At 35.1% G+C, this 27,204-nt stretch overlaps 2 protein-coding genes and 1 long non-coding RNA gene across 11 annotated transcripts; 2 read left to right on the top strand and 1 right to left on the bottom strand.

The window, feature by feature from the left end:
* Positions 1-84: 84 nt before the first annotated feature.
* Positions 85-26,920, top strand: LOC121260759. The gene is made up of 3 exons (XR_005939776.1): positions 85-100; positions 17,947-18,041; positions 26,910-26,920. It is a non-coding gene; the product is annotated as an uncharacterized LOC121260759 (long non-coding RNA).
* Positions 3,784-10,915, top strand: LOC121260757 (E3 ubiquitin-protein ligase RFI2). The gene is made up of 6 exons (XM_041162760.1): positions 3,784-4,184; positions 6,945-7,114; positions 7,602-7,660; positions 9,269-9,294; positions 9,388-9,772; positions 9,997-10,915. Exons 1-6 carry the CDS (start codon positions 4,022-4,024, stop codon positions 10,466-10,468), a joined length of 1,275 nt encoding a protein of 424 aa, XP_041018694.1. The 5' UTR covers positions 3,784-4,021; the 3' UTR covers positions 10,469-10,915.
* Positions 11,569-23,590, bottom strand: LOC121260758 (serine/arginine-rich splicing factor SR30-like). 9 transcript variants are annotated; one of them, XR_005939774.1, is made up of 16 exons: positions 23,338-23,390; positions 22,888-22,989; positions 21,966-22,031; positions 21,756-21,830; positions 21,528-21,636; positions 21,403-21,449; positions 21,216-21,273; positions 20,150-20,199; positions 19,720-19,776; positions 19,516-19,646; positions 19,384-19,437; positions 17,553-17,642; positions 17,230-17,468; positions 17,043-17,076; positions 11,858-11,935; positions 11,719-11,760 (listed from the first exon to the last, which is right to left on the bottom strand). XR_005939774.1 is itself a non-coding variant. In XM_041162765.1 (14 exons), exons 2-14 carry the CDS (start codon positions 22,972-22,974, stop codon positions 11,725-11,727), a joined length of 882 nt encoding a protein of 293 aa, XP_041018699.1. In that variant the 5' UTR covers positions 22,975-22,989; positions 23,471-23,590; the 3' UTR covers positions 11,569-11,724. The 9 variants fall into 9 exon arrangements, 7 of the variants coding, with proteins under 7 accessions (XP_041018699.1, XP_041018696.1, XP_041018695.1 ...); XR_005939775.1 differs by lacking the exon at positions 17,230-17,468 and having other exon boundaries at positions 11,720-11,760; XM_041162765.1 differs by lacking the exons at positions 17,230-17,468; positions 17,553-17,642; positions 23,338-23,390 and adding an exon at positions 23,471-23,590 and having other exon boundaries at positions 11,569-11,760.
* Positions 26,921-27,204: the final 284 nt, after the last annotated feature.

The raw sequence follows: 27,204 nt of genomic DNA, 5'->3' as shown, positions 1-27,204 counted from the left end.
ACACATAAGTCCAAACTCATCATGGTCTGTTTATAACAAATCCATATCACCTATAGAGTCCACCCACGTACTTAACCTCAACCCGAGAGAGAGAGAGAGAGTGGTCATAGGCAGTGCAACTGTGGTGAGAGGAGGAGCACAACCGAGCGGTGGGGGGTCTGCAGTGGACGGTCTCCTGTGACCTGGAGCTGCTGCCGATGGTTGGCTTCCAAAATTACTCTCCCGCGTTGATGCTCAACTAGATGGCAGCGGTGCTTGGCATGAGCTCTTCATGACAGTGGTACTACTCGAGCTTGTGTGAGTGAGAGCTTGCAGAGGGAGGATCACGGTGGCAGGCCTAGACAGTGGAGGTTCACCACAGTGTTCCTAGCATGCGGTAGCGGGGTTCTCAATGCTCTGGTTTTGTTGTATAAAAACAGGGGTTGCGTCGGTCGTTTCCTACCCCGTTTATGGCTGGGCACGAGCTGGGTCTCTTGGGTTCGACGGTGGAAATTTGGGAGGAGTTCCACCATACGAACTGGGTTGAGTTTACTGGATAGGGACATGGGCATGGGGATGGTTGTATGACGGGTCTTACAGTGCAGAGCCTCCATGTGTTATGGTGCTTGAAGGCTGCACTCGATCTTAAGACTCTCAGGGCAAGGAGGTTTCGATGTTGTGGACGGTGGGGCTACAGTGCTGCGACATTAGTTCGAGGGCTTGGAGGAACTGTCGTGCAGCCTACACACACATGTTACGTATATATACGAAGTTTTTCAATTGAGCAGCCCACACCACACACATGTTAAAGAAAAAAAAAATAAAAAATAAAAATAAGTGTGTAATGTAGGACTGATGAGTATATATAACCAAAAAAGGAAAAAAAAGTAATTATTAATAAATCTGGTTACAATCCAATTACAACCTGCACATCCGCATTTATAACCAAAAAAGGAAAAAAAAATTCTTGATATTGAAATCTGGATTGAATCCGGTTATCCGTCCGGATTATTTTTAAATTAATCCGGGCGAATAACTGTCCAGTTTTTAGAATCCAGATTTGATTGTACATCCCTACTGACCAACCCATTTTAAGAGTCCAACTAACGTCCATTTGGATAGTGAGATTAAATGAAATGATCTTAGATCAAAGTTAAAAATTAAATAAAATATTATCAAAATATTACTTTTTAATATTATTATTGTTTTGATACTTGAAAAGATGAATTGTTTATTATATTTTGTATGAAGATTTTGAAAAATTATAATAATGAGATGAGATAAAATAAAATGAGATGAAACCGTTTATGTATACAAACAAGACCTTGTGAACCCAATTTGTTTAATAAATACTTTTGAATTTATAATAAATTCTTGACTTTAATACCAATTAAATAGGAGCTTACTTGGTCTATAAATATTAAATGGACTTTAACCTAATTATTAAGTCTAATAAAATCATATAATCCACCATAAAAAAAATTACATGCCTATGACTAATTTCAAATTGGATAATGATAGGCTTACTATCTCCTATCATCTTTTACTACTTCATAGTGTATTTGTAACTTTATTTTTTTATTATTTTCTTTGAAGTATTTTTTTAACATCCTTAATAATTAAAAAAAATTAAAAAAATAAATATAACTTCACTAATAATCACTTCTTTAACTATTAAGTAAAAAAATTAAAAAATAAAAACATAAAGAGAGTAATAAATGAGTGGTAGGAACTACTAAGCTTATTATTATCCTTTCAAATTACCCAATAAATTTCAATTCATCTTTTATAAATATTAGCCTATTAATATCATTCAAAACCATCTAATTAAAATCTTATCGGATCTTAAAATATACTTTTGGGCCATGAACTTAATTAAAATCTTCATACAACCTCATTAGGCTTATTCAAAATAGTCCAGAATTTAGAACCAATAAAATTATCTTTATTTATCAAAAGATAAAATTATCTTTATTAAATTCCGGATAATATTAGATCGGAAAGTTACAGTTTTATAACCTACACACTAGTCTATTCCTATCCAAAATCACTCAAAATTCTAATGAAAAGTTCTGAAAAATCTCAATTCCAGCATTTCAAGTTCAGGACACGTGTGCAAAAAGCTATCAAAATAACAAGTGTGGTTGATTTAAGACTGATTCTGTGATTAAATGTTAAACTGAGTTGAGTTAAGTTGAGATAAAAGTTGAATAAAATATTATTAGAATATTATTTTTTAATATTATTATTATTTTGAGATTTGAAAAAATTGAATTATTTATTATATTTTGTGTTGGAATTTGAGAAAGTTGTAATATTTAGATAAGATGAGTTTAGATAGATTTAGATCCAAACTTGGCCGTTACACGAAATCAAACTATCTCATTTTATCTAATCATTACAACTTTCTCAGACTCCTATAGAAAGTATAATAAACAATTTAACTTTTTCAAATTTCAAAACAAAAATAATATTAGAAAATTATATTATAACAATATTTTATTTAACTTTAACAAAACATCTCATCTCATCTCATTTATCTGAACTGCGTAACTAAATGAGGCCTGATGTTAAGATATAGTAAACATGTTTAAAAAAAAAATCAACCCAATAAAATCTAAAATTCACACAATAAAAAAATTTTAGAAAACATTTCTTGAAAAATAAGAGAAAAGAATCTATTTGCAAAACTTTTTTTTTTATACCCAATACAACATTAAAGTGTATCCAAAAGTATAGGTGTTTTAATTTTTTTTTTAAATAATTGTAACGAATTTCACACCAAATAGTGGGTTTATGCACTAAATTTACTTTATAAATAGTAAAATTCAAGAACAAATTCAAAAGTCTCCACTTCCAAACTACAACTCGGGCGATGAGAAAGACAAGGAACCACCATCCCACTTCAATTTTATTATTCTTCTATTGAATCTTGAAGTGTTTTGTTTTCTTTTTAATTTGAACCTTCTTTAACTATTCTTTGAGATTTATTTATTTTTAGATATTGGTTTTTTTTCGTGTTCTAACTTCTTTCCATTTTGATTTTTTTAATTTTGTTTCTTTTCTGAATCAATTTTTGCCTTTCTAAACTACTTTCCATATATATATATATATATATATATATATTTTTTTTTGCGTTTTGATTTTTTGCCATTTTTCATATCTTGAAAGATAAAGACTAATTTGTCTAAGCAAGAGTAAAGATTTTATAGAATTGCTACATCAAATCTAAGCTTTAAAGTTAAAAAGATTTTAGAGTAATATTATATACAGTCGTAGAGTGCGCAAGTTTCACACAATCGTTTTGAAAAAGAGTTGAATCTATTATTAAAAAATTAATTTTTTTTATGTAAATCTCATATTTATTTATTTTTCTAAAAAAAGATTACATAATAATTTCACACTTCATAATTACAAATATTCATTTCTGGTATAAAAATAGGATTATAGTCTAACGGTCAAATATATACAAACCGAGCAAGAACTGTTTATAAAACAAATTCTCCCCATTTTACGGTGTTGGGCGGAGATACGATGATGTCAAAGCCTCAAATTACCGAAGTAATCCTAACAATATTGCAAAGACATAAAAAATTAAATTAAAAACTCAGGTCAACTTCAATCCAACCGTCTCCATCGAGTCACTTTTGTCAATTTTTATTGCATTTTTAGTCACGAGTTCTAGATTTTTTATTCAAAATAAATTCAGGAAACCTCAATCCTCAAATACAATCCAACGCTCCCAAATCAATCTGAGCCGTGCATTTTCTTCTATAAGGCAGCGGTTATTCCAATCTTTCTAGCAACAACCCGACCCCCAGATCTGACGGTGTACATTCAGAGAGAGAAATGGAAAAATAAAGAGCAATTAAGAAAAAAATTTTCATTCATTCAATCTACAGATTTTCTGTCGAGATTTTCTCGTCTTCGCATCCCATATTTTCGTCTCTCCCCGCGATAAAGCATTCATCCAAGCCCAAGATTCGAGCGTGAGCAGAACGGTACTGTTTTGGTGGTAAGGGTTTTGGTTAGGGTTGTATACATGGGGCTCGGGAACGACGACGTTGCTGTGGTCGATGATGGCTCCGATGACGGTGGAGGAAAATGTCTCGGGTCGGTGTCTTGCTCGATTTGCCTCGAGATTGTGGCCGATAACAGGGACAGATCTTGGGCCAAGCTTCAATGCGGGCACCAATTCCACCTCGGTGAGTCAGATTTTGTATTTATCGAGTACTTATGGTCCTAGGGCTGGGATTTTCGTATTCGTTTCGCAATTCTATTTAGAGTTGTAATTGTTGAGATCTGGGTGTATTTTGGACATTCAGGCTGAGGCTCGGTTGAATTTCGGGTTCGTGTTGATGGGCTTGTTTTGTTATTGAGAAAAAAAAAAAAACCTAAGAAAAATGGAAGAACGTTACGTTTAACTATGTTTCAACCGAGCTTAATAGTTATCTGTGGCTAATTGGAGCTTTTGATTTGTTGGGTTTGACATTATGAGAAACTGGAGGTTACATAATTTCAGATTTAACTTACATATTGTATATTTTCTGAACAATTGATTATCAACAGAATGTGATCTATGCTAGTTGTCTGAATAACGGACTTGACATTTTGGAGTTCTACATTTTTTTAAGATTTTTTTGTTGGTGAATTGTGTTTTGATTAAAATGATTGTAGTTGGATTGGGCTTTTTGAGATCAGGAGAAGATGATAGATGAGGGGAAAAAAATTTGATCCTGAGGGCTGTTTCAAATTAACTGGGTATGGTTAGATTTACTTTAATTCGTCATGTTGACATTTTACAATTGACAAGTTGCAATGTGTTGGAGGGTATTGCCGAGGGCTTGGTGTGGGCAGTTAGAAGATTAAGATCTTTTTATAGGCAAAATAAAACTTATTTGATAGAAAGATAGGCGTAGCCCAACTACATGGAGTATACCATGAGTTAAGAGATTTTTAAGGAAATGTATTGTTATATCAAAGTGCAAAGTCACTAACTAAAATCCCAAAATATAATTTCAATCTATCAATAACCTCCTCACTGTTGCCTTCATTTATTTTAATTATTAAAAAAAATAACCTGCCCACTGTTTGAGAGTTAATGAACATCTTGAAAATAGTGATTACTTGAATTGTTAGAACAAGTATATAGAGCTAACAGAACAGATTTTAGCAGGAATTCAACAACTCTAAAACTTAGCTACCATCTAGACCAGTGTTTGCTATCCTTTTGTTTTCGCCCACAAAGACTAGTCCTAATTTATTTTTACAAGGGGTATACAATCTTCCAGTGTAAATCTGAAAAGTTGTGTTATATTAGGACATCGATACTTCATGGATAGATTCCCTATCATAGTCATTTAATTAGAAACTACATCTATTTACCATTATGTGCACAATAATTGAAATACGTTACAGGCTCAGTGAGTCATATTGTGTTTGTGATGTTCACTTAGGCCCTGTTTGGATACAAGAAGCGTTTCATCTCATCTCATCATTACAACTTTTTCAAATTCGCACAAAAAATATAATAAACAATTCAATTTTTTCAAATCTCAAAACAATAATAATATTAAAAAATAATATTCTAATAATATTTTATTTAACTTTCATTTCAACTCATCTCATCTCAACTCACTATTCAAACGACACCTTATTGTGCTATGCCCTTTTTATGAGTAGCTTGGCTTAAATACGGTTCTACATAAATTAAGTAGATGTGTCGGTTTTTTTCTTTTTTTTTTCTTTTGATAAGTAAACAATTGTATTAATAAGAATAGGTATAGCTTAAGTACACAAGATGGTATACAAGAGGTAACACTTATCTAGGAAGAAGCAATGGAAACAAGAAAGTCATGAACACCGAGGCCATTAAAATCTAGCTCATAGAAATAAAGTTCTAATAAAAAAGAGATCTAAGTTCCTCTATTGTGTGCTCTTTGTCTTCGAATGTCTGGTAATTTCGGCCCTGCGACAAGTACCACAAGATATAGATAGGAACCATCTTCCACACGGCTTTATTTGTGGAATACCTCCCAGAATTTTCCAGCTGGCCAACAATGCCCCAAGCTAGCTCTAATCTGCAAAACACTTAATCCCATAATGCTCTAGCAAGCTCACAATCTTACCCAGAAAAGTTGTCCAAGCAAAAAATGCCGCTTTGGGAGGCGTCTTATTTCGCCAAATCCTTCTCCATGGAAATTGACTGTTCTGTGACTGTGTGAGAGACTTGTAGAAAGAGAGAACTGAGAATGTACCTTTACCTATGGGTACCCACCACAACGTGTCAGCTCCTTGAATGGTCAGTTTCATAGATGTCTCGTTTTCTTTCTCACTAGTCTTCTCTATCTAGCACTTGCTTTGAGTTTTCAGTTGTCACCCAAATATTATCAATTAGTTTTTTTATAAGACAGTTGGTTGATTTGCTTATAAAAAAGAAAAAGTTTTTTATAAGACAGTTTATAGCACAAAGGGCACAACTCAAGTACACAAGATGTATACAAGAGAAAGCACTAAACAATAGGGAAAATTAATTGATAAGCACTTTTGTTAAGGAAATCAGTATTTTTATCTTCTTCTACTCGTACTTATAAAAAAAAATCTTTTTCTACTCAGAAAAGTTTTCTTCTTCTTTTTCATCAATACCTTGTTGCTTTGGGCAGCAGCTATAGATTTTAACAGGCTGATTTTTCATGATTTCCTTGTATACTTTCCTTTTTCCTAATTGGGTATTTATCTATGTCCTGTCACCTGTGTAATTGGGCTACGCATTTTTCATTTTTTTTAGTAAAATTTCCTATTACTTAGTTTAAAAAAAAAAGGATTTTATGTGTTACATATTGGTGCCTTCAACAAATGTTGTGCTTGTTGACGAACGTCATTTTAGTTTAGTGAATATTGTTGGTAAGTTAGCGTTGCTTGTATGTCGTCTTTTTCTTATGCTTGCAATTATAATTGTTTTTCAGATTGCATTGGTTCAGCATTCAATATAAAGGGTGCGATGCAGTGCCCTAATTGTAGGAAGATTGAGAAAGGCCAATGGCTTTATGGTAATAGCTGCCGATCTTTTACAGAGTTTAGTATTGATGACTGGATCCATGATGAAGATCTTTACGATCTAAGCTACTCGGAAATGGTAAAGGGAGAGAATTTTATTGAATTGTTACGTTTATGCAGCATATCATTGTGATTCTTTTTTGTACTTCATTCTCACTGTTTCTTATCTACCTTAACATTTTTGTGTTGAAGGTCACTTAGTAAGTCACAATATACCCATTGTTTAACTCATTTACTTTTCAATTTCCTCCATATTTCATCATATATATGTATCATAGTTCTTTGTTCATTCATATTGAGGCTGCAAATTACAAGATGAACATGGTATTTGCTTCATCATTTACATGCTCATACGTTAAGCTGTTGATGTTACTTCTAGATAACTTTGGAGGGATGTATATGTACGATTCTCTCGTGTACTCATTGACTCTATTTCATTTTTATAGGCAATGTATGACGCAGCAAGTGTGGTGCTTGCGTGCAATAGATAAAGAAATATATGTACGCTAAAATATTTTTTACCATGTTATGGTCAATTTTATTCATTTTCCAAATGCTTTTTGCAGTCATTTGGTGTTCACTGGTGTCCATTTGGTAGCTTAACGCAGCCTCCTTCATCATTTGAGTAAGAATGATCTCACAAGTTAGAGCTTTAATCTAAGTTCTTTGTGCTTCAATATCTATGCTGAAATTCTTTGTTTTGAAGTCCTCCCCCTCCCTCTCCCCCCCAACTTCAATGTTTCCCCACATGCTTCTCATTTTCTGATAATTTTCGGTAGTTTTAGTAAGGTAAGTTTTTGTGTCACTTTTTTCACTCTTGAGAAAGAGAACGGTGCAAAGCAGAGGAGATAATAATCTCACAGGTGGAAGGATGAAGGTCTAGGAAGAGGTGCAATCACTGTCAGTGCCAGATGATGGTAAAAAGAGCATGTTAATGCTTTTTAAAAAAAATAAGGAGCCTGCGTATAAACAAATATTCCATGCACTGTCCCTCTTGCCATTTCAATGTGAATGTAAAGGGGACCGTGTTTATTGGCAAACACTTCTCAGCTTGACAAGAACTACCATCTTGCCAATAAACGCTGTTCAGGTAATATCCTGGAGAGATCCCACATTTCTTGAGAGAGAGAAAGAGAGAGGGAATTTCTTGTGCTTTGTAATGAATCCAAGGGGTTCAAATTGCAATATTGACTAGTCCTTTTGGTGTATAGATCTAGATGTGCCAAAGATATGCCGTATTAGTTCCCCAATAGGAATATATTAAAGCGAGGGCAGTTTCAAGTTAGATTGTTCTATCCAGTATTGTCTTCTTATCTTTTCAGAGTAGAACTCTTTCCTTTTGCCATTTTAATGAGTGTGGCTTTCTTTGTTTGGATGACTGCTCTTGGGAAGATTCTTATGATAATCTTAGAAAGAGGCTTGTTGTAGTTGTAGGGTGATGGTATATGTGTGAAAGAAGTGGGGAAACAATTGATCATCTTATTTTTTCATTGTGAGATAGCTGGTGCTCTATGGAACACAGTTTTTGGCTTGTTTGGACTCAGTTGGGTGTAGTGGTGCATCTTTGTCATGTTGGAAACGGAAGTTTTCTAGTCCTGACAAGGTTTACTTTGTGGAAGCTGATTCCGTCTTGCATAATGCGGTGCTTACGGAGAGTAAAGAATGAATGGAACATTGAGAATTGTGAGAGCTGGTGCAGAAGTTGAAGATCTTTTCTTTATAACCCTATACCAATGGATGACTAGTTAATTTTGTTTTTCGATTTTTATTTTTCCAGATTTCTATTATTGTTCTTTCGTTCTCTTAAGTTGTTTATCTTGTATATCCCAGTGTACACGTATAATCCTTTCATATACATTAATCAAATCTTTGATATAAAAAAAAAAAAAAAAAAAAACTCGTGAATTCTACTTTTATTAGGATTCAAAAAATTGCAAATTATTTTATCCCCTAGTGTTGTGTGCATTTTAATCAAATAAAGATTAAGGCTTTTGTTGTGGTTGCAAGATTTTGTAATGTCAAGTTTTTTGTTGAAGAATTGTTATTTTTCTGAAGAGTCTAGAAAACCGAAAAGCTTCATTTTCCAAGCAGATGATATCTTAAATCTTATGTCGAGTTATTCTCTTTTTCTTTCCTTTCCTTCTCTTCTTCATTTTTGGGGATTTTTTTTTTGTGTTCTAGTGGAATATTTTCTTCTGCAAAGTGTTAATTTGTTTTTACCAATTTGTCTCAGGGAAGGGGATTTTCCGTCAAGTGCATGTAAGATTTTTTTTTTTTTTTTTTGGATACTGTTCTGTTGAAAGTTTTTTTCTAGGAGTGCCTTTTTGACTGAATGATGATATCATAATGTAGATCATGATCAACTGGGACAACATGCAATCTTTGCTGAACATACTGCTGTATCATCTGCTACTCATCCATGCCCATATGTTGCTTACTTTGGGCCAATCCATCCATCATCCTCAAATTCCAATGGAACTGTTTCAGAGGCTTCTAATTTGAACAATCACTGGGGCCCATCAGTACCTAGTGAGATACCAGCTTCGTATGCTTTTCCTGGCATGGATCTTCATTATCACGGTTGGGAGCACCGTTCCTCTCCCTTCCCTACTACCGGCAGTCGTATTGCTGCAGCTGATCAGCCTTCCATCCTGCCTGCTACTCAAAGGTCGGCAAGGACTAGCTCAGATATTCCAAGATCAGGATCTTTTATGCATCCATTTGTCATTGGTCACAGGTATGCCGTCATAATATGGAGGTTCTGTTGGTAGCATCATTTTTCTCTAATTACTTTTTCTTGCATGTAGCCTGGAGTCTCTTTTGGTAAGCATTATAGCCTTCAGCCTAATAACATATTTGGTTGAAAACGCAGTTTAGTTAAGGAATGAGCACTGCAAAATTTTCCTTTATATTGGTACAAGTACTAATATCATTGACAGTGGATGCTCATAATTTCTGCAGTTCCGGTGGTAGACAAGGGAGCTCAGTGGCGTCTTCAATGATTCCCCCTTACCCAGGTAGTAATGCCCGAGCCCATGATAGAGTTCAAGCTCTCCAAGCGTATTATCAGCAACAACCTAACAATCCAACCACCATGCGTACACCTATCATTCCTGGCACCCGAAGATCCAGCAGCCATAGAGGCATGGCTCAGGTAGGGCCAGTGGCTTCGTCATCTGATCAAACTGGGCCCTTTTATATCATCGCGCCAGGTTTGTCGGGTCGGAACTTTCAAGAAGCAGAAAGCCCCCTGTCAAATAGGTTTCATTCGTGGGAAAGAGATCATTTGGCTTCATTCTCCTCGAGCCAGGTCGACAGAGACTCAGGTTGGGGGACATATCACCAGGCTGCTGGTGGGTCAGATACAGGCATCAGGTCCAGCAGTTTCCGCCAAAGGCATGGATCCGAGAGAACATCTGCTCAAAATCGGTGATAAACTTTACTGCTTATCCTTTTTCGGCTGCAGCAAACTATCACTGCTATGGTGAAACTAAAAAAAAAAATATGTATGCTTGAAGTCTGAATGGTCTTGGCAGACGCGAAATACGTGGCCCCAAAAACTCTTTTTTGGCCGGTCACATGGTGGCGTGATGAAATCCTCTTAAGTTTCTTTGCCTTTGCGGATATGAAATAAGATAACATGTTGGGTGGGTGGCAAAATTAGGGTTTGGGCATTTTATCTTGCCATTTTCATATCAGTTTGAACGATCCAGTATCTGATTATTTGGAAAGCCCCGATTACGAACCTGGGTCGCCTATATATGTCCAAAAACATTGCCTTGTCGCCGTTGCGATCACTTGTGGACTTTATGAGTCATGAGCAAACTTGTATAAAAAGGATTGGTTTGTGTTCGACAATATATGGGATATGCGTTATTTTGTCTAACTTCCTATTGGTTTTGATCTTAAAGAGGGTTGCAAGTTTTTGAGGGGTTTACCTGGCTTTGCGATCCGATGAACGTTAAAAGCTGTGACTGGAGAGCCCCATGTCATGCCAAACAATTGAAACTGGAATAGATGTTTTTGAAAAAACTAATAATAGTAATAGAATAATGAAATAAATAAATTTCATATAAATGCTTTGCAAAAAAGTGAATTTGACTAATAATGAATAATTGTTTTTTTTTATATTTTGTTTAGGTTAACTTTTTTATAAAAGCTCATATCGGACTGGTACAAATCATTTCTTAAAATAATAATAATATGTAATTTCATAATTGTGCCCGTGAGAAACCGGTCAAGTTTATAATGAACAGTAATACATAATCAGCGAAAATTTGGTATATTGTATAGGACGCACTAACAGCACAAAAAGAAATTCAATTCGTTTGGTTATGGTATGTTTTGTCTTGGCTTTAAGCCAATAGATTAGCCCCTGAATTGATTGGGAGTGAAGTCGAGTATATTTAGAGAAAAGTATATAGTTATTTAGTAATAATTATATACTGCCAATAACAATGATTCGCATATTAATACCGCGGTTGACCCAAGTGCACCATTGACATAAATAATTGCAAAGCCAGTACGAATATATTTTGATAAAATGTTGAGATTATTTGTATCGTTCAATTCAGAAAGATGCAACTATTAAAGACCGTTCAGTGAAATATCGAAATTTGAACACATACTTAGCTACCACAAAGAACATCTCACGAAGTAGCACTAAAAAAATTATGCTCAATAGCGATCCTAGGAGTCTACAGATTTGCTCCGTTCAGATCTTGCCTGTGTGAACCATAACCAGGAAATCAATAAAATTAGGATGGAAAGAGAATCCATAATATAAAACAATTACTAGTTAAGTGAAGGAGAAAAATCATACAGCTGGTGAGCGAGACTGTGATAAGCTTCTATCACTCCAGCTGCGACTCCGACTCCTACTGCGGCGTTTATGGTTAGCCTGCATCATACCAAATCAATAAGAAATATCATCAGCAGCAAACATGGTGCAGGTCACGAGCATGATCTTGAACCCTGCACTACAGCTTTAACTACTTTATTCTCCAACTGGTCGTCCCGCTTCTCTCTAAAAAGAAAGAGTACTGCATCCTCTCTGTCTTCCTGTTCCACCGGAGAGGTTGAAGCCTTGGCTCCCCTCCCTCCTCTCTGTTCCATTTCCAGCATCACCCTATTTATAGGCTTTTCTCCTAATTTTTTAAAATTGTCTATCCACTGGTAAGGTCTAGGCCCAATCTACTGCTTTATGGCAACCAATTGTCTACACGCACTCCATCATGCAAAACCCTAAACCCCTTAGCCACCGATCTACTGGTACAGTATGGATAAGTGTAAGTTGACCGGTTCGAACCAAAAAACCGACCAGACAGAACAGTTATGGTCAGTCGGGACTAGACCAATAACACTAATGGTCCAGTCTCGGTCCATTAGTTTGCAAAGTTCGATTTTCGATCCGGTCCCAGGTTATGGTTTTTTGTAGACCATACCGACTGAAATACATATATAATTATTTTTTATATAGTAGTACAACTTAATTATACAATTTTTATCTAAACTATAATCATCGACCATATATGCTAATAATATTAACTAATACGCTATCGACAATTAACTAATATATTATATCAATTTTTGTCGAGCAACACAAGACAAAGAAATGAGCAATTTTGAAGAATTTTTCAGCCTCTTATACTCCATTAAACTGAGCAACCAGCAGGAAAATAAGTTGTGGTGGACACAAGCAGGTAAAGGCTCTTTCTCGGTTTGTTCTTATTACAAGACTCTTATACTCCATTAAACTGAGCAACCAGCAAGAAAATAAGTTGTGGTGGACACAAGCATGTAAAGGCTCTTTCTCGGTTCGTTCTTACTACAAGACCCTCACATAAGAACCCAATATCTAGTTTCCATGGAGAAGGCTATGGAGACATAAGGCACCGCCCAAAGCAACCTTCTTCATGTGGACAGCTGCATTGGGTAAGATCCTCACAACCAATAATTTGAGGAAATGAAGGGTGATCATCGCATATTGGTGTTGTATGTGTAGGAAAGGGAGTGAATCGGTGGACCACCTCCTTTTACATTGTGAGACAGCTAGGGTGTTATGGAATGAAGTGGTAGAATAGGCTTGGGCGATGTCCGAGACAGTGGTGTCAGTTCTGACCTGCTGGACATATCTAAGAGGCATTCAACAGATTAAAGTTGTGTGGAAAATGGTCCCCATATGCGTCATGTGGTGTTTGTGGCAGGAGTGCAATGAACGAACTTTTGAGGACAAGGAGAGATCGCCAAAGGAACTAAAAGTTTTCTTTATTAGAACTCTTTATGTATTTAGGTCATTGATGTTGATTTTGATGGCATGGATCTACATGATTTTCTTCTCTATTGCGCCTACTTAGATAGTGCACATTTTTTGTATTTGTACTGGGCTATGCCTATTTGATGATTAATAATATTTATTTACTTATAAAAAAAACATATTTTATTATAAATCAGAACATTATATGCAATGATACATACTCTAGTTACCTAGTATCTACATCTAACTAAAATAGTTACGTATATTTTTTGCAAGTTATGAATATGAAATATCCATGGACCAGTTATTCATTAACCATATATAAAATATTAAAATTTTAATATACACTGTAATGTATTAACTATTATAATTCATACACATACTATTGAATATTGAGTACTAAGCTAGCAACATCATTAATATAATTATAATTCATAATTTTATTAATGAATTAATTACATAATCCACATTAGAGAGTTCACTTAATTTTAATTTTATTATTTTATATCATTTAATTTATTTGCTAAGAAAAGAAAATGGAAGAAAAATGTTGGATTTCTTTGTAAGTTGGGCCGAAATAAACATTAGAAGTAGGGGTGTAATTGGTCCAGTCCAAGGGGGTCATGGACCGAAAATTTCGATCCACTCTTTTTCTGGATTGGATCAAACCGATTACCCCTAGGGACTGCACTAGACCAGACCGTACCGTTAACAATCGATTCAATCAGTCCAATTCGGTCTATATGAGTTAGGAACATTTTTTCCTCTTTCTTTTTTTTGGTAGATAAATCGATACAAAAAATTACTTAAATTAGTAAATTTAAAACTAAATGAGTTATTTAATGTGGATTCTGTAACTAATTCATTCAAAAAATAATTAATTATAATTATATTAACAGTACCGTTAATTAATTATAACTAACTCATTAATTTATGATAGTTACCAGACAGCACCATTAAGTATGATTCAATCGGTCCAATTCGGTCTATATGAGTTAGGAACATTTTTTCCTCTTTTTTTTTTTTTTTTGGCAGATAAATTAATACAAAAAATTAATTAAATTAGTAAATTTAAAACTGAGCAAGCTATTTTATGTGGATTATGTAACTAACTCATTTAAAAAATAATTAATTATAATTATATTTATGATATTAATAATTATCCACTTAGTGCTTTAGTATTCATAATGGCCTATATTAAAATTCTAACATTTTATATATGGTTAATGAATATTATATAACTTCATTGTCCATAGATTATTCTTGATTACTAGCAACTTAGGCCTCATTTGTTTTCACAACCATTCTCATCTCATCTAATCATTATAGTTTTCTCAAATTCCCATACAAAATAAAATAAACAATTCAATTTTTTCAAATCCTAAAACAAAAATAATATTAAGAAAATATATTCTAACAATATTTTATTCAACATTCAACTTTTATCTCAACTCATCTTATCTTATCTTCGAAAACAAGCGAGACCTTAAGTATCTCAAAATACATTATCTAATTACTTTAATTAGGTGTAAATAGTAGAGTATGTATCTATATATAATAACATATATTATCATATGATTTATCATATAATATATTAGATAATTGATAGCATATATTATTTTACATTTTATATCGTCAATGGTGAAATAATAGATGAAAATTACATAATTAACTTATACAACTACTATATAAAATAATATATTATATATTTAAAAATTTTATATGCAAGTGATTCGGTTGATTTCGGTCCGATCCAATAAAACCACACCACGGGACTAGACTGATTACCGATTTTTGCAAGGGGTAAGGAACGAATCTGACCAAACCCCTTATAGGTCCAGTTCGGCCTGGTCGATTTTTCCGGTCCGAACCAAATCACACCCCTACTTAGAAGGTAATTGGGGTTTTTTGTATGTTGGCCCATTTTGCACTAGCCCAAATAGATAGATGACGGTCTGGTTCGGTCTATAGGTGTAATCGATTCAATCTTGGGGTGGAAAATGGGTGGCGGTCCAGTCTACCAGTCCAGTCCAAGAATCCTCCCATGGACCGACCTGATTGGACCAAACCAATTACACTCTTCATTGCGGAACCGCAATGAAAATCTCTGGGTGACTCTCACACACAACTTAGCCCATGTCAAAACGCCTCCAACGTCTAGACACATCATCTAGTGGTTTCGTCAACCAAAGATGTATTAGATATGACCCATTTCATCTCACTATCATAGGAGTGTGGCGTCCACGTGCCATCATAGGCAAGTGCGAAGGAATTTGGCCACCAGTGGTTCAGGTCAGTCGATGCCTTCTATACCACTATGTTTTCGTTTTGAGAAAACATGTTGACCGGTTGGGTTGCTAAGTCCCTAAAAACAGCCCACCAATTAGAAGCGGACACGTACACATTTCTCATGGGACCGCATCTCACCCGATTCTTTGTTTTCTACTCATCTTTGTTCTCTCTTTCATCTAGAACTTTCACGAATCCGAACCCCCCCCCCTCGCAACGCGAATACCACCCCCCTCGCAACCGTGGCAAGGAGACAGATAGCGCCAACCCCCGCCCCCGCAACTGTGGCTTTGGAGACGGACAACCCCAGCCCCCTCTCGCGACAAATCTAGAAACCCTAGAATGGTTCAATTTTTCTCTCCCTCAAGATTCTTCTTCTTCAATTCTCTCTTCACATCATTCACTACTTTTGTCTAGAACATTCTCCAGATGAAAATCGCTACAACCCCAGTCGGCAATGTACGATTTCACACCAAAAAGACCCAAACAAGCTTTCAGGTGCCATTAGGTACCAATAATTCACAATTAATTAGGGCTTCCCGTCAGTAATGAAAATTGATAAATCGAACTCCTTGAAACGAGATTAAGAAGAGAAATCCTATAGGAAAGAATACTTAAAAAAAAAAAAAACCTAAACTGAGAAATTTCTAAGATGGAGAGAGAGATTACTGAGAGAGAAAGATGAGAAATACACCGCACGGGTCAAGTACCATCACTGTCTGGGTCTATCACCGTATGAAAGTGCGAGACACACGGCAGGGACGAAGACGAAGAAATTACAATTGTGGCAGGGCTAATCATGTGTGGCTGCAACTATCTTGCTTTTGGTGTAAATTGTGACATGGCTGCTTTTGATTGGAGGGCTGTTTATTAGACATAAACAGCCGAACCACTTAGAAGCGGTTCTGTTTTGTTTTCCCTAACCGAAGCTTTTGTGGATAAGAACGTGGTATCTTCTACGAATATCTCAAGTTAAATTGCAATTGGCCACCACCTCTCGTGGTGGCACCACAGTTCATGTAGAGAACTATAAAAAATCGTCATTTAAGATAGCGCCCTCTTTGCGGAGTACGGATGGAGACCAATTTTTTGGTCCCAAAACCAAATTTATTTTTTGAGATTTACTACTCATCATCCCCACACACCACTTATTTTTATTTTTTGTTTTATTTTTCCTAAACTAATTGAATTCTTCTACTCATCATTCATACACCATACATTTGGTAAGAGCAAAAAAACAAATTGTGTGGTGTGTGGTGTGTGGTGTGAGGATGATGAATAAAAGTTTTTTTTTTTTTTCTTTTGCAATGAGTTTGTTGTAATTCGGTATTTGTTGGGGAACCCCACCCCCTCCTCATGTATCTAAGATTATGTTAATGAAAGGCTTGCTTTAAGGAAAAAGAAAGACTTCTTTATTCTCCTTTCAAATAATAATAGGAATAAGCCAGATAAATTTACTTACAGAAGTAACTAGAGATCTGGATTTTGGCGGGGATCTGCAAAAAATCCACGAACGTATTAACCACAATCCTTCAAAACTTGGATACAAAAAAATCTATGCCAGCTCCAATTAGAGTTCCTATAATCAAATAATAGGAGAAATAGAATACCCCAAATCTTTAGCAGCAGCCAACATTAAAAACACTAACCCAATTTTCTCATCATCACAAGCTCCCATTAAATCTACTTTTCCAGCAGCATATGAGAACTTAAATGGACCGATATGACATCCAGCCCAGAATCCTGATCTCGAGTCATAATAATGTTGAAGAAATTATGAATTGTCTACACTGATGTATGGTCATGAGTTGAACCAATGGCATTTTCACAGGTAATCCAGCTTTTAAATTGCAACTTGTCTGTCTACAATGATCCAGTCTTGCACCCACTGGCAGACCATGCGTATAGTACATAAGAAATGTTATTTTAGCATTAAGGTTTCCAGAGGTACTCATCAACGAAACATCATTACCTCAACAACCAAAAGAGTTTCAGGCGTTAGAGTACCACATGCCATCATGTTCCTAACATGCAGTCCCCAGGTCGCCGCAATGGTCCATATCTAGCAAACACAAGGTAACCCTCATAAACAATACATGATGACTGACCAATCTTCTAAGCCCTTTCCTAAATCCACTTCCATCTTTGAAGACAACAAAGAATGGTGTAGAAAGTTCGTAGAATCTTTGAAGGTCATATTGCCTCGGGAAGAAAGAAGAATAATTTTACAAAAACTGTTGAAAGGAACTCGAAAAACAAAAAATTAGCAAGATATCTAGGGCTGAAGTGAATTTAAGACAAAAGAAAAAGAATAATACTCGAAAGATAGCTCTGGCTATTATTTCATGATGCCGACAAAAAAAAAGGAGAGATAAGTCTTAGGATGTTCATATTCTTGTTTAATTCTCATTGAAAATGAAAAATAAAAAGGAAAAGGGGGAGGATACCGGTTGCATAAAGAGTGAGTGCAGGGAAAAATGGAAAAGAGAGCCTACTACCAAATCGCACCTATCAAGAATATAAATTCCCCAAAGATTGAGCAAGTCACTGTCGATTATTATCCATTGCCATGTAAGCTTTTACTTAAAGATCAGCAAAAGGGAATATCTAAAGGTAAGTAAAAGTTATGATTAGTGAATTCATCCAATTGGGCTCCCAAGACACTCAGCAGGTAGAAAGTTTACAGATGAACTCACTCCAAAATTTTAAGGATGTACGTCTAAGAAATACATCCACCAACCACGTTTGGTTGGACTAAAGCCCAGTCGATTCGAGCTAAATGTAATGCCAGATGAAGATCAGAAAATCGTGTAGGTAATGGATTTTCGAGAAATATATTAAATTACCGTGTGCCTTGACCTGCATCCAAATAGCTACTTGAATTTCTAATTTTAGCAATCAGCTCCATGTGTCTTCCATGATTTTCAACTATATTTCTTTGTTTATATTCCATCCCTTTTTTAACACAAATTTTGTGCAATATAACCTAACACATCATAGGGCACCAACAGGTTCTATGGAAGGCGTGCACATGACACCTTAAGATTCCCTAAACAACCCCCCCCCCCTCCCTCCCTCTTTTCCCCCCAGCCCCCACCCAAAAAAAAAAGCCTCGGCAGCATGATGGCACTGTAGAGCTGGTAGGACTGTGGTTGAGGCACGCTAAGATGTAACAGCACTGAGGCTGGTGGCCCATTTTACCATTTTGTTTCTCCTTTGGATTATCATCCAGCAAGCCTCTTTTTCCCTTAAAGCTGGCTTCCACTATCAAATAGATTGAATTGGGACAGAAAGATTTGATTAAAATCAGGGGAAATGCAGAGCATTGATTGCTAAATCAAAAATCTAAGGAAACTATTTGAAAATAGGCCTAACATGAAGTAGTTTGATATATTCCCTTAGTTCGAAATCAATAAATGATGTATTGCATTTCTATAAAACTTTTTTTTTATAAGTAAAAAATTTATTACACCACTTAATTAGGCATAGCCCAAGTACACATGGAGTATACCAGAGAAAACACCTAATTACAAGCTAGGAGCTGGAAAGAGCAGCATAGAAATCAGGAAAACTAATCACATCCAATACAATAGCAGATGCCCAAAGTAACAAATGTGTGGTAAAAAATCTCTAATCCCTCCCAATGAACGTTCTCTATTTTTGTGCATATTTTTACGCATGCAAATCAAGAAACGTGCAATTGAAAATAATAGAAATTGGAGTGCAACCCACAAGAAAGACCCTTGGGAGGGGGGGAGGGGGGGGGGGGGGGGGGGGGGGGAGAGAGTGAGAGCAAAACAGACCTTGAACGAGATTCTGACTGAGATTGGTGAGAATATTCTCTCTCTGGAGATATGCTGCAAATACCACATTTTCAATTTGTATTGTTACTAAGAATTAAAACAAAAGTCAAATAAAATATTTATTTTGCTAACCTCCTGCTCCTGCCACCATAGCTTCGGCTGCGACTAGGGCTTCTTGATATATAAGAACTACGAGAATAGCTCCGCCTTGAATCACAGCTGCGACTCCGAGAGTAGCTCCGCCTTGAGTCATACTCCCTCACCTAGACAAACAAATAGATAAGTAAAAGCGAATGAAGAAAACAAACCATAATTAAGCACATCAAGCACACATACCCGTATATATGACCGAGAAAAAGCATTCCGAAATTTGGAGTCATCCAGTTCTTTTATCTACAAAGCAAGAAATAAAAGAACTTACAAAGAGAATAAGACACCTGTTTTTAAAGAAGACTGTAAAGAAAAACCCAATTTCTGTCACACAATGAAAAGTGCAACACCACACAAAAATGTGCATGTATAATTAGAAAGAGTAATGCTAGATACAGTCATGATGCAAGCACCGCGCACTTCTTTTGAAAATGAGTGGGGTCCACTATTAAAAAATTAATTTTTTTCATGTAGGTCTCATATTTATTCACTTTTTTTTTTTAAATGAATGCATGGTGCTTGCACACTTTATGACTACAAATATCATTTATGACTTAGAAAGAGTTTTTTTTTTTTTTTTTTATAGAATAATTATTGACTAGAAATAGAAACTTACTGCATACTTCATGTCATCATAATGTGCATAATCCACAATTCCTTTCATGCCTACAAAATATCAGAAAAAAGTAATTGAAAACAACAGATACAATATTTCCAATTCAATATTGTGGATTATTTCCATTCGTAATTGTTTAAACGAATGGACCTAGCATGGGTTATGCCAGAAACCGTGGTGAAAATATTGGCATGCGGGACCTCTATTCGAGGCATGCAATAGATCAAAGAGGTTTGGAAGATGATCCCTATCTGTATTATGTGGTGTTTGTGGCAAGAGCGCAATGAACGGACGTTTGAGGACAAATAGAGATCTATGGCGGAGCTAAAAGTTTTCTCTTTTAGAACTCTTTGTACTTGGGCCATTGCTGTGGACTTTAATGGCATGGACCTTCATGATTTCTTAGTTTCTAATGCGCCTACGTAGATAGGGCATAATGACTTTTGTAATTGGCAGTTTTCGCCCATTCTTGGATTAATAATACTTGTTTACTTATAAAAAAATATATATATTTCCAATTCAATGGAAGAAATCCACATCCAAACTGAAGGCATCAACCTGCCATGGTACTCGGCATTAAGTCCTACAGACCCAGCTCATTACACAAACCCCCATTACACAAACCCCCATGTTCTGATAGATGTCCATGACTCTAAAAGAAAATTGGACTATTACACTTTAGTTCTAGGAAAAATGATGAATTTATGACCATTCATTCACAGAGAAAAACCAGCAATGACTGCAAAGTAATGGATGATAAGTCATGATTGTAACTATCCAACAGGAAATTTTCCATGTTATCGCATGCTCTCAAGTCTGGTCACCACTGAAAATTAATCACAATGAGTATGCTCCAGAAAATTATCTAGACTCTTTCTTCAGGTGGAACTTTCAAACATTCACGTTTTTCAAATAAATTACCACAAATTGCTAAATCATTAAATCAAACTTACGGCAGCCACGTTGTGGTATTGTCATTCATACACTCACGTAAAGTGTAAGAGAAAAAAAAGCATAACAGTTCATCCAACTTTTTTTTTAAGTGATAACAGTTCATCCAACTTACCACCACGATCACGGTATACTTGAGAGAAAAGGACATCACCAGCTTGACGCATGTGATCCTAAACATTAGATATACAAAATTATCACACGTTTAGTAAACCAACTACTAGAATAAATTTAGAAACTTAAGAGTGGCAAGGATCTTGGATGCATATAAAGCAAACATGACTAAAAATGCTCAAGCTTACCTTCAGGTCTTGCCATGAAGCAGAAGGAGGTAATCCAGTGACCAAAACTGCATAATCTTGCTATATTAGATAAAGGCACGGCAAACACCATGTATAAATAGAGTCATATAGAAGGCAACACATACCACGATAGTCAGAATGCCTAGGAAGACCACGGCTGCTGCTACTGCCACCATAACTACCATAGCGATCCACTGATGATGAATATGATCGCCCACTATGTGCAAGCTCAACCTTTAAAGGCAGATAAAACCCACAACATGAGAGAAACCTTAACATAGCAACAAACTTAAATAACAATAAAAGCAAATAAACAGGTATTGATACAAGGAAATAGGAAAAGTGTCACTAACTCGCAACCGACAGCCATCAAAGTCATATCCATCCCGGTAATAAATTGCATCTTCTGCGTCATGGGGGTCTTCATACTGAAATATGTGGTAGTTTAAAAGAAATGTATGAGCGAAAGGAAGACATGCAGGCAACAAAAGACAAATTCATACTGATAATAGAACAGCTGTGTGAATTTGTAAATACAGGAGATTTCTATAATCAGAACTCACTTCAATAAAAGCATAGCCTGGGGGTCTTGGAGGGAGCTTCAGATCAATGTCAACAATACGCCCATACTGCATTGAGACAGCAAATCCATAAGTGGGAGTCAGTAGCAAATATCTTTACACAGCTAGGAGATTAACTTTAATGAAATAAATCCCTCCTACACTTATCCTTACAGATCAAATGCCTATTCTAAACTTCAGATCCTTACAGAAGTCGCTTGTTCATGACCAAGAAATGCAGGGTTTTTTTGGAACATCCAGTTATGTACTTTAACAAGCGTCACATATCCATTGGTTTATCAAGAGAAATATTAGTATCTGACACAAAGAACAGATTGTTCTAGATATCCGTCCTACCAATCTGATAACCTGTTAAGTTGCCCGTCAATACTAAAAACCAATCACTCCTATAGCAACCGCGTATCAATTCAAAACCCCACTACCAAGCTCCTTCCTCCTTTACTCCAATAAAAGCTTTTCATGGGAGGGGGGAGTCATAAGCTGTCAGCTTTTATCCAAATCAACTGATTGCCATTTTGATTTTCCACTAATGAATTAATGGATATCTATAAATTGCTACCTTTCCTTCCTTTTCCCCCAAAACAAGCACGGCCTCAATGGAACCAACTGAATCAACCAATAAAAGGTACACCCACAACCAATACGTATTGGCCCTAGCAATATGCTGAAAGCAACTCATTCACAGCGCCAAATTCCAAGACTAATATATCTGATTTTTTTATATGTAAAATATTTTGCTGAGAAAATAAAAGATTACGAACAAAAAATAATTTTTTTACTGAAAAGAATGTAATCTTCTGAAGACTAAAAACTTTTCACATCGCCGAAAATTTGTGGGGATAGACATGTGTCCTAGAAGCATACAATCTGAGTGCAGAAGTGAGTTGCAAAGAAATTACAATACCTTATAAAACAGATCTTCTACTTCTCTCATTCGAGTGTCACCAGGGAGATTTCCAACATAGATGGTACGGCTTGAGCGACTGCTCATTTTTTCTTTTTTCACCTAAGAAGCATAATTTTTAAATAAATCAAAAAACAATTTAAACCATTCATAGTTCTTCAAAAAATAACATTGAAATCATTATAGATAATTTCCATCAGATACGTACTAATTGAACTTCATTCAACCGCAAGAATTACGCATATACAAAAGAAAGCCGCGACATTTGATTTTGTTTTTCACAACAAGAATTACGCATAAAAAGATAGCTTCATCGATATAATCTAAAAAAAATTAAATTTAAAAAGAAAACGAAAGAAGAAAAGAAAACACATGCATTTATCACAGAATTCAAGTAAATGTAAAAAATTATAAATATATGCAAATAAATCAAAGCATGTAAACTTCTGCCTCGATGATTGATATCCAGTGCATGAACCCGAAAAATTTAACAGAAAAATAAATTAAATAGTTGAATTATTTTTTAAATTTACCTTTCGCAAAGACGGGGGGAGAAATAGGAGTTGAGAAAGTGGAGTCTTGCCTGGAAAGATTTGGGAGCTTCTGGAAGAGAGTTCAGGACTACTTACAAAGGAAGGACCTTCGGGGAGGGAGCAGTTTGACCAAATTACCCTTACGTCACCGAAACGCCATCGTCTCTCTTCCCACACGGCTTTCTATCAAGTTTTTCAAAGAAGGAAAAATTAATATCTATTACCAATACAAATTTTCTAGCCACTTATATCCTCAATTTTATAAAAATAAATTTATAAATTAACGTAATTTAATTAATATATTAATTTATAAAATTATTTTTATTATAAAATATATTTAACATATTATATGAAATTATATTTTATTTTTATAAAATATCTTAATAATTATAATAGAACTAATACTATTCATAAAATAGGTAATTATGTAAGGGTCGGGATTAAACATAATTTTCTAACAAAACTGAGAATAAGGCTTTGTTTGGATCCATAATTCCTCTCAATTCATCTTAACTTATCATTATAATTTTTTTAAATTTCAACATAAAATATAATAAATAACTTAATTTTTTTAAATCTTAAAATAATAATAATAATAATAAATAATATTCTAATAATATTTTATCAATTCAACTCATTTCAACATCCAAACACACTTTAAAAAGAGCTGACTGAACGGATAATGTCGATATGACTGCACGAAAAGCAGCTGAATTCCTACATTTCTGGTTTTTGTACACATGAAGATATCATTAACAAGCCAATTTGGCACATGCAAAGGAAGAAAGGAGTGCACATACTTCCGTCGAGGAGAACCACGTTACTAAAGCTAAGGTTTACCATATTAAGGATTCTTTAGATTCAAAGATCATTTCATCTTATTTTATCTTATTATTATAATTTTTTTAAATTTTTATATAAAACATAATAAATAATTTAACTTTTTAAAATTTTAAAATAATAATAATATTAAAAAATAATATTCTAACAATATTTTATTCAATTCATCTAAAATAATCTCATCTCACTATCTAAACAAGTATTAACCCTTGTTTGGATTGGAAACTCACTTCAACTCATCTCATCATTACAACTTTTTCAAATTTTCACACAAAATATAATAAATAATTCAACTTTTTCAAATCTCAAAACAATAATAATATTAAAAATAATATTTTGACAATATTTTATTTTATCATTCACAAACCATCTCAACTCATCTCTAAATCCAAACGAGAGACATTCATAAATGTCTTATTATTACGAAGTTGTATCGAGAAAAACACTAATAAATGGTCACAAATCTGAATTTGTTGCAAGTGTATGCGCATCAATGATCACAAAGTGTGACCCTTAATGCATAGACAAAGAGGAGTTTCAAAAACGAAGATGAGATAAGAGATGCTAATTAGAAGGCGATGTTCGATAATGGTTAGATGTTGAAAAATAAACATATAAATTTAAAAGGTAAAGAAAATATCAAAAAATAAGCAAGGAACAGTGGAAAAGAATAAGAAAGGAGAGAGGGGAACAAAATAGGAAAATGTAGACGAGATTGCCGGCTAAACCAAATGCTCATATGCATAAACAAGCTTATTAGGCATAAAAACAGCAGACCCGCGAAGCTAAAGATAAAAAGAACTCTAGGTCATCTCTTACTTTTCATAGGTATTTTTAACAGTCTAAAAGCTATTTTATAGAAAAAAAAAATAATATTTTTAATAAATTATAAAAAGTAAAACGCTAAAAATATAACTTTTTTTTAAGAAACATGTGAAGCTTTTGTTAGAGAAAAGCTCTATATGCAAATCTCCTATGTGCAGTCGCCGTGCAACATATCTACATGGCCCACCATGTAACATTGCATGTGTTTTGTCGTTGAGAAAAAGTAGTAATAATAATAAAATAGTTGTTGATTGTTTTGCATACCATAAAGTAAAAGACGAAATAAAACAAGGGTTTGTTGACAAACCCATTTATATTTAGCGAAAATGAATAACTAAAATCAGGATTAGTTACTCACCAAAAATTCACGAGAAACTAGATCCATGTATGATAAGAGTGGCTAGTCTGGGTTGTCTTGTGATAGTTTGTGATGGTGCTTGGTGGCTGAAGGCAGAGAAATTCACAGGAAATAGGAAAAGGACAAATCAAAAGGGAGAAAAACCGAGATGCTCAGTGGGATGGACGAGGTGCCTTGCGGTGGTCTGAGCTCGATGTGAGAAGGGCTGGAGTAATGTGACCTAGGGTTACTATTGCTCGATGGAGTGGTTGAAGGCGGCAAGATTCACAAAGAAGATAGAGAGAGTTTGGTTGAGACAGAGAGAGAAAGGGTGCAAAAGAAAAGAACACTAATGTTAGGTTTGGATAGTGAGTTGAGATAAAATAAAAGTTGAAAGTTGAATAAAATATTTTTAGAATATTATTTTTTAGTATTATTATTATTTTGAAATTTGAAAAAATTGAATTGTTTATTGTATTTTATGTGAAAATTTTTATAAATTATAATGATCAGATGAGATGAGATGAGTTAAGAGTGTTTCTCAATTCAAACTGAGCCTAAGAGAGAGTGGGACCTAACCACGTCAGACGATTGCACTCCACAAATGCAATTGTATTGAGCGGTATTGTTTGTTAAAAGATACTGCAACTAACGTAAAACCTATCGTAACTAACGTCAAAATCGATTTGGGTGTATATTTATCAATAGAGTCGCTTCACATCGATCGGGCTGGTTTTCCCACAAAAACAACCCAACATTCATCTCAAGCCATGTAGGATAAAATACCCTAAGAGAAATACACTTCATCACAGACAATCACCTCATACGTACTAGCCTTATATTCCTCAACACCGTCTTCTGCCTTCTCTTCCTCACTGGTCTCTTTGCCCTCAGTCCAACACCAACGCCAACACCAACACAAGCAACTCAGTCCGACGTCGACTCAACCATCTCAATCCGATGTCGACAAAAACGTAGTTAAAAAATACACCATCAAATCACACCCTTCTCTTCCTCGCTGCCCATCTCCTCTTCATTTGCACCGCCCCAATCTCAGTCCAACACCAACACCGACACAACCAATTGCCCATAAGGATTTTTCACATGAAAAGAGTATGAAGACATAATGCTCATACAAAAACAACCAAGAAGAATACACCAGAAATTGAAAATGCCGAGAACCAAAAAAAAGAACTGCCGTGAACCAAAAAAACAAAAAACGTCGAAAACCAAAACAACTCATAGAAACTGCCAAGAAGCTACAAATCCATCACAGAAAGTTTCGAAAACCTCAACCCCTTCACAGAACCTACCGAAAGCCAAGAAAAAACATAGCCCAGCAAAATCGAAGGCCACAAATCCACCACAAAAAGTTCTGAAAACCTCGAACCCTTCACAGAATCTGCCGAAAGCCAAGAAATAGCACAACCCAGCAAAATCGACGACATTGTTCGGGTGCGATTCATGGGGCAAAAATTAGTTTGGAGAAATCAGGAAGAAGAGATTTCAGGGGTGTGAGGGTTCTGCTTTTTGAAGCCTAAAATGGCGAAGAGAAAGCTCGTTTCTGATGTAGTGCTGGTCCAACATAAATGCGGTAGAAGTCTTAGGTGTTGGTATGTGATTGGTAGGCTGTTATTTGACTATAACCAGCCCGACCTGTCCTAAAGAATTCTCATTTATCAAACTATAAACAACTTTTCAATAGCAAAACTTTTTAACAAAGCCTTGCAATTAAAAGCTTTATAGCAAAAACCTCTATTACCTAAAACAAATCCAAACAAT

Source organism: Juglans microcarpa x Juglans regia, chromosome 4D (assembly GCF_004785595.1).
Source record: "Juglans microcarpa x Juglans regia isolate MS1-56 chromosome 4D, Jm3101_v1.0, whole genome shotgun sequence".
Taxonomy (NCBI): Eukaryota; Viridiplantae; Streptophyta; class Magnoliopsida; order Fagales; family Juglandaceae; genus Juglans; species Juglans microcarpa x Juglans regia.
The sequence above is the reverse complement of the archived record's forward strand: the minus strand, read 5'-3'. Positions and strand labels throughout refer to the sequence as shown.

Bases quoted from the DNA above. Each gene is read 5' to 3' on its own strand.
- LOC121260758 (XM_041162761.1), bottom strand. From the start codon at position 23,361: ATGCACTGGATATCAATCATCGAG. The intron at 22,032-22,887 runs GTATTGTAATTT...GTCTCAATGCAG, and splicing joins TAGAAGATCTGTTTTATAAG to TATGGGCGTATTGTTGACAT. The intron at 11,761-11,857 runs GTATGATTTTTC...TGGTTCACACAG, and splicing joins CACAGTCTCGCTCACCAGCT to GCAAGATCTGAACGGAGCAA.
- LOC121260757 (XM_041162760.1), top strand. From the start codon at position 4,022: ATGGGGCTCGGGAACGACGACGTTGCTGTGGTCGATGATGGCTCCGAT. The intron at 7,115-7,601 runs GTAAAGGGAGAG...TGCTTTTTGCAG, and splicing joins ATCTAAGCTACTCGGAAATG to TCATTTGGTGTTCACTGGTG. The intron at 7,661-9,268 runs GTAAGAATGATC...AATTTGTCTCAG, and splicing joins CAGCCTCCTTCATCATTTGA to GGAAGGGGATTTTCCGTCAA.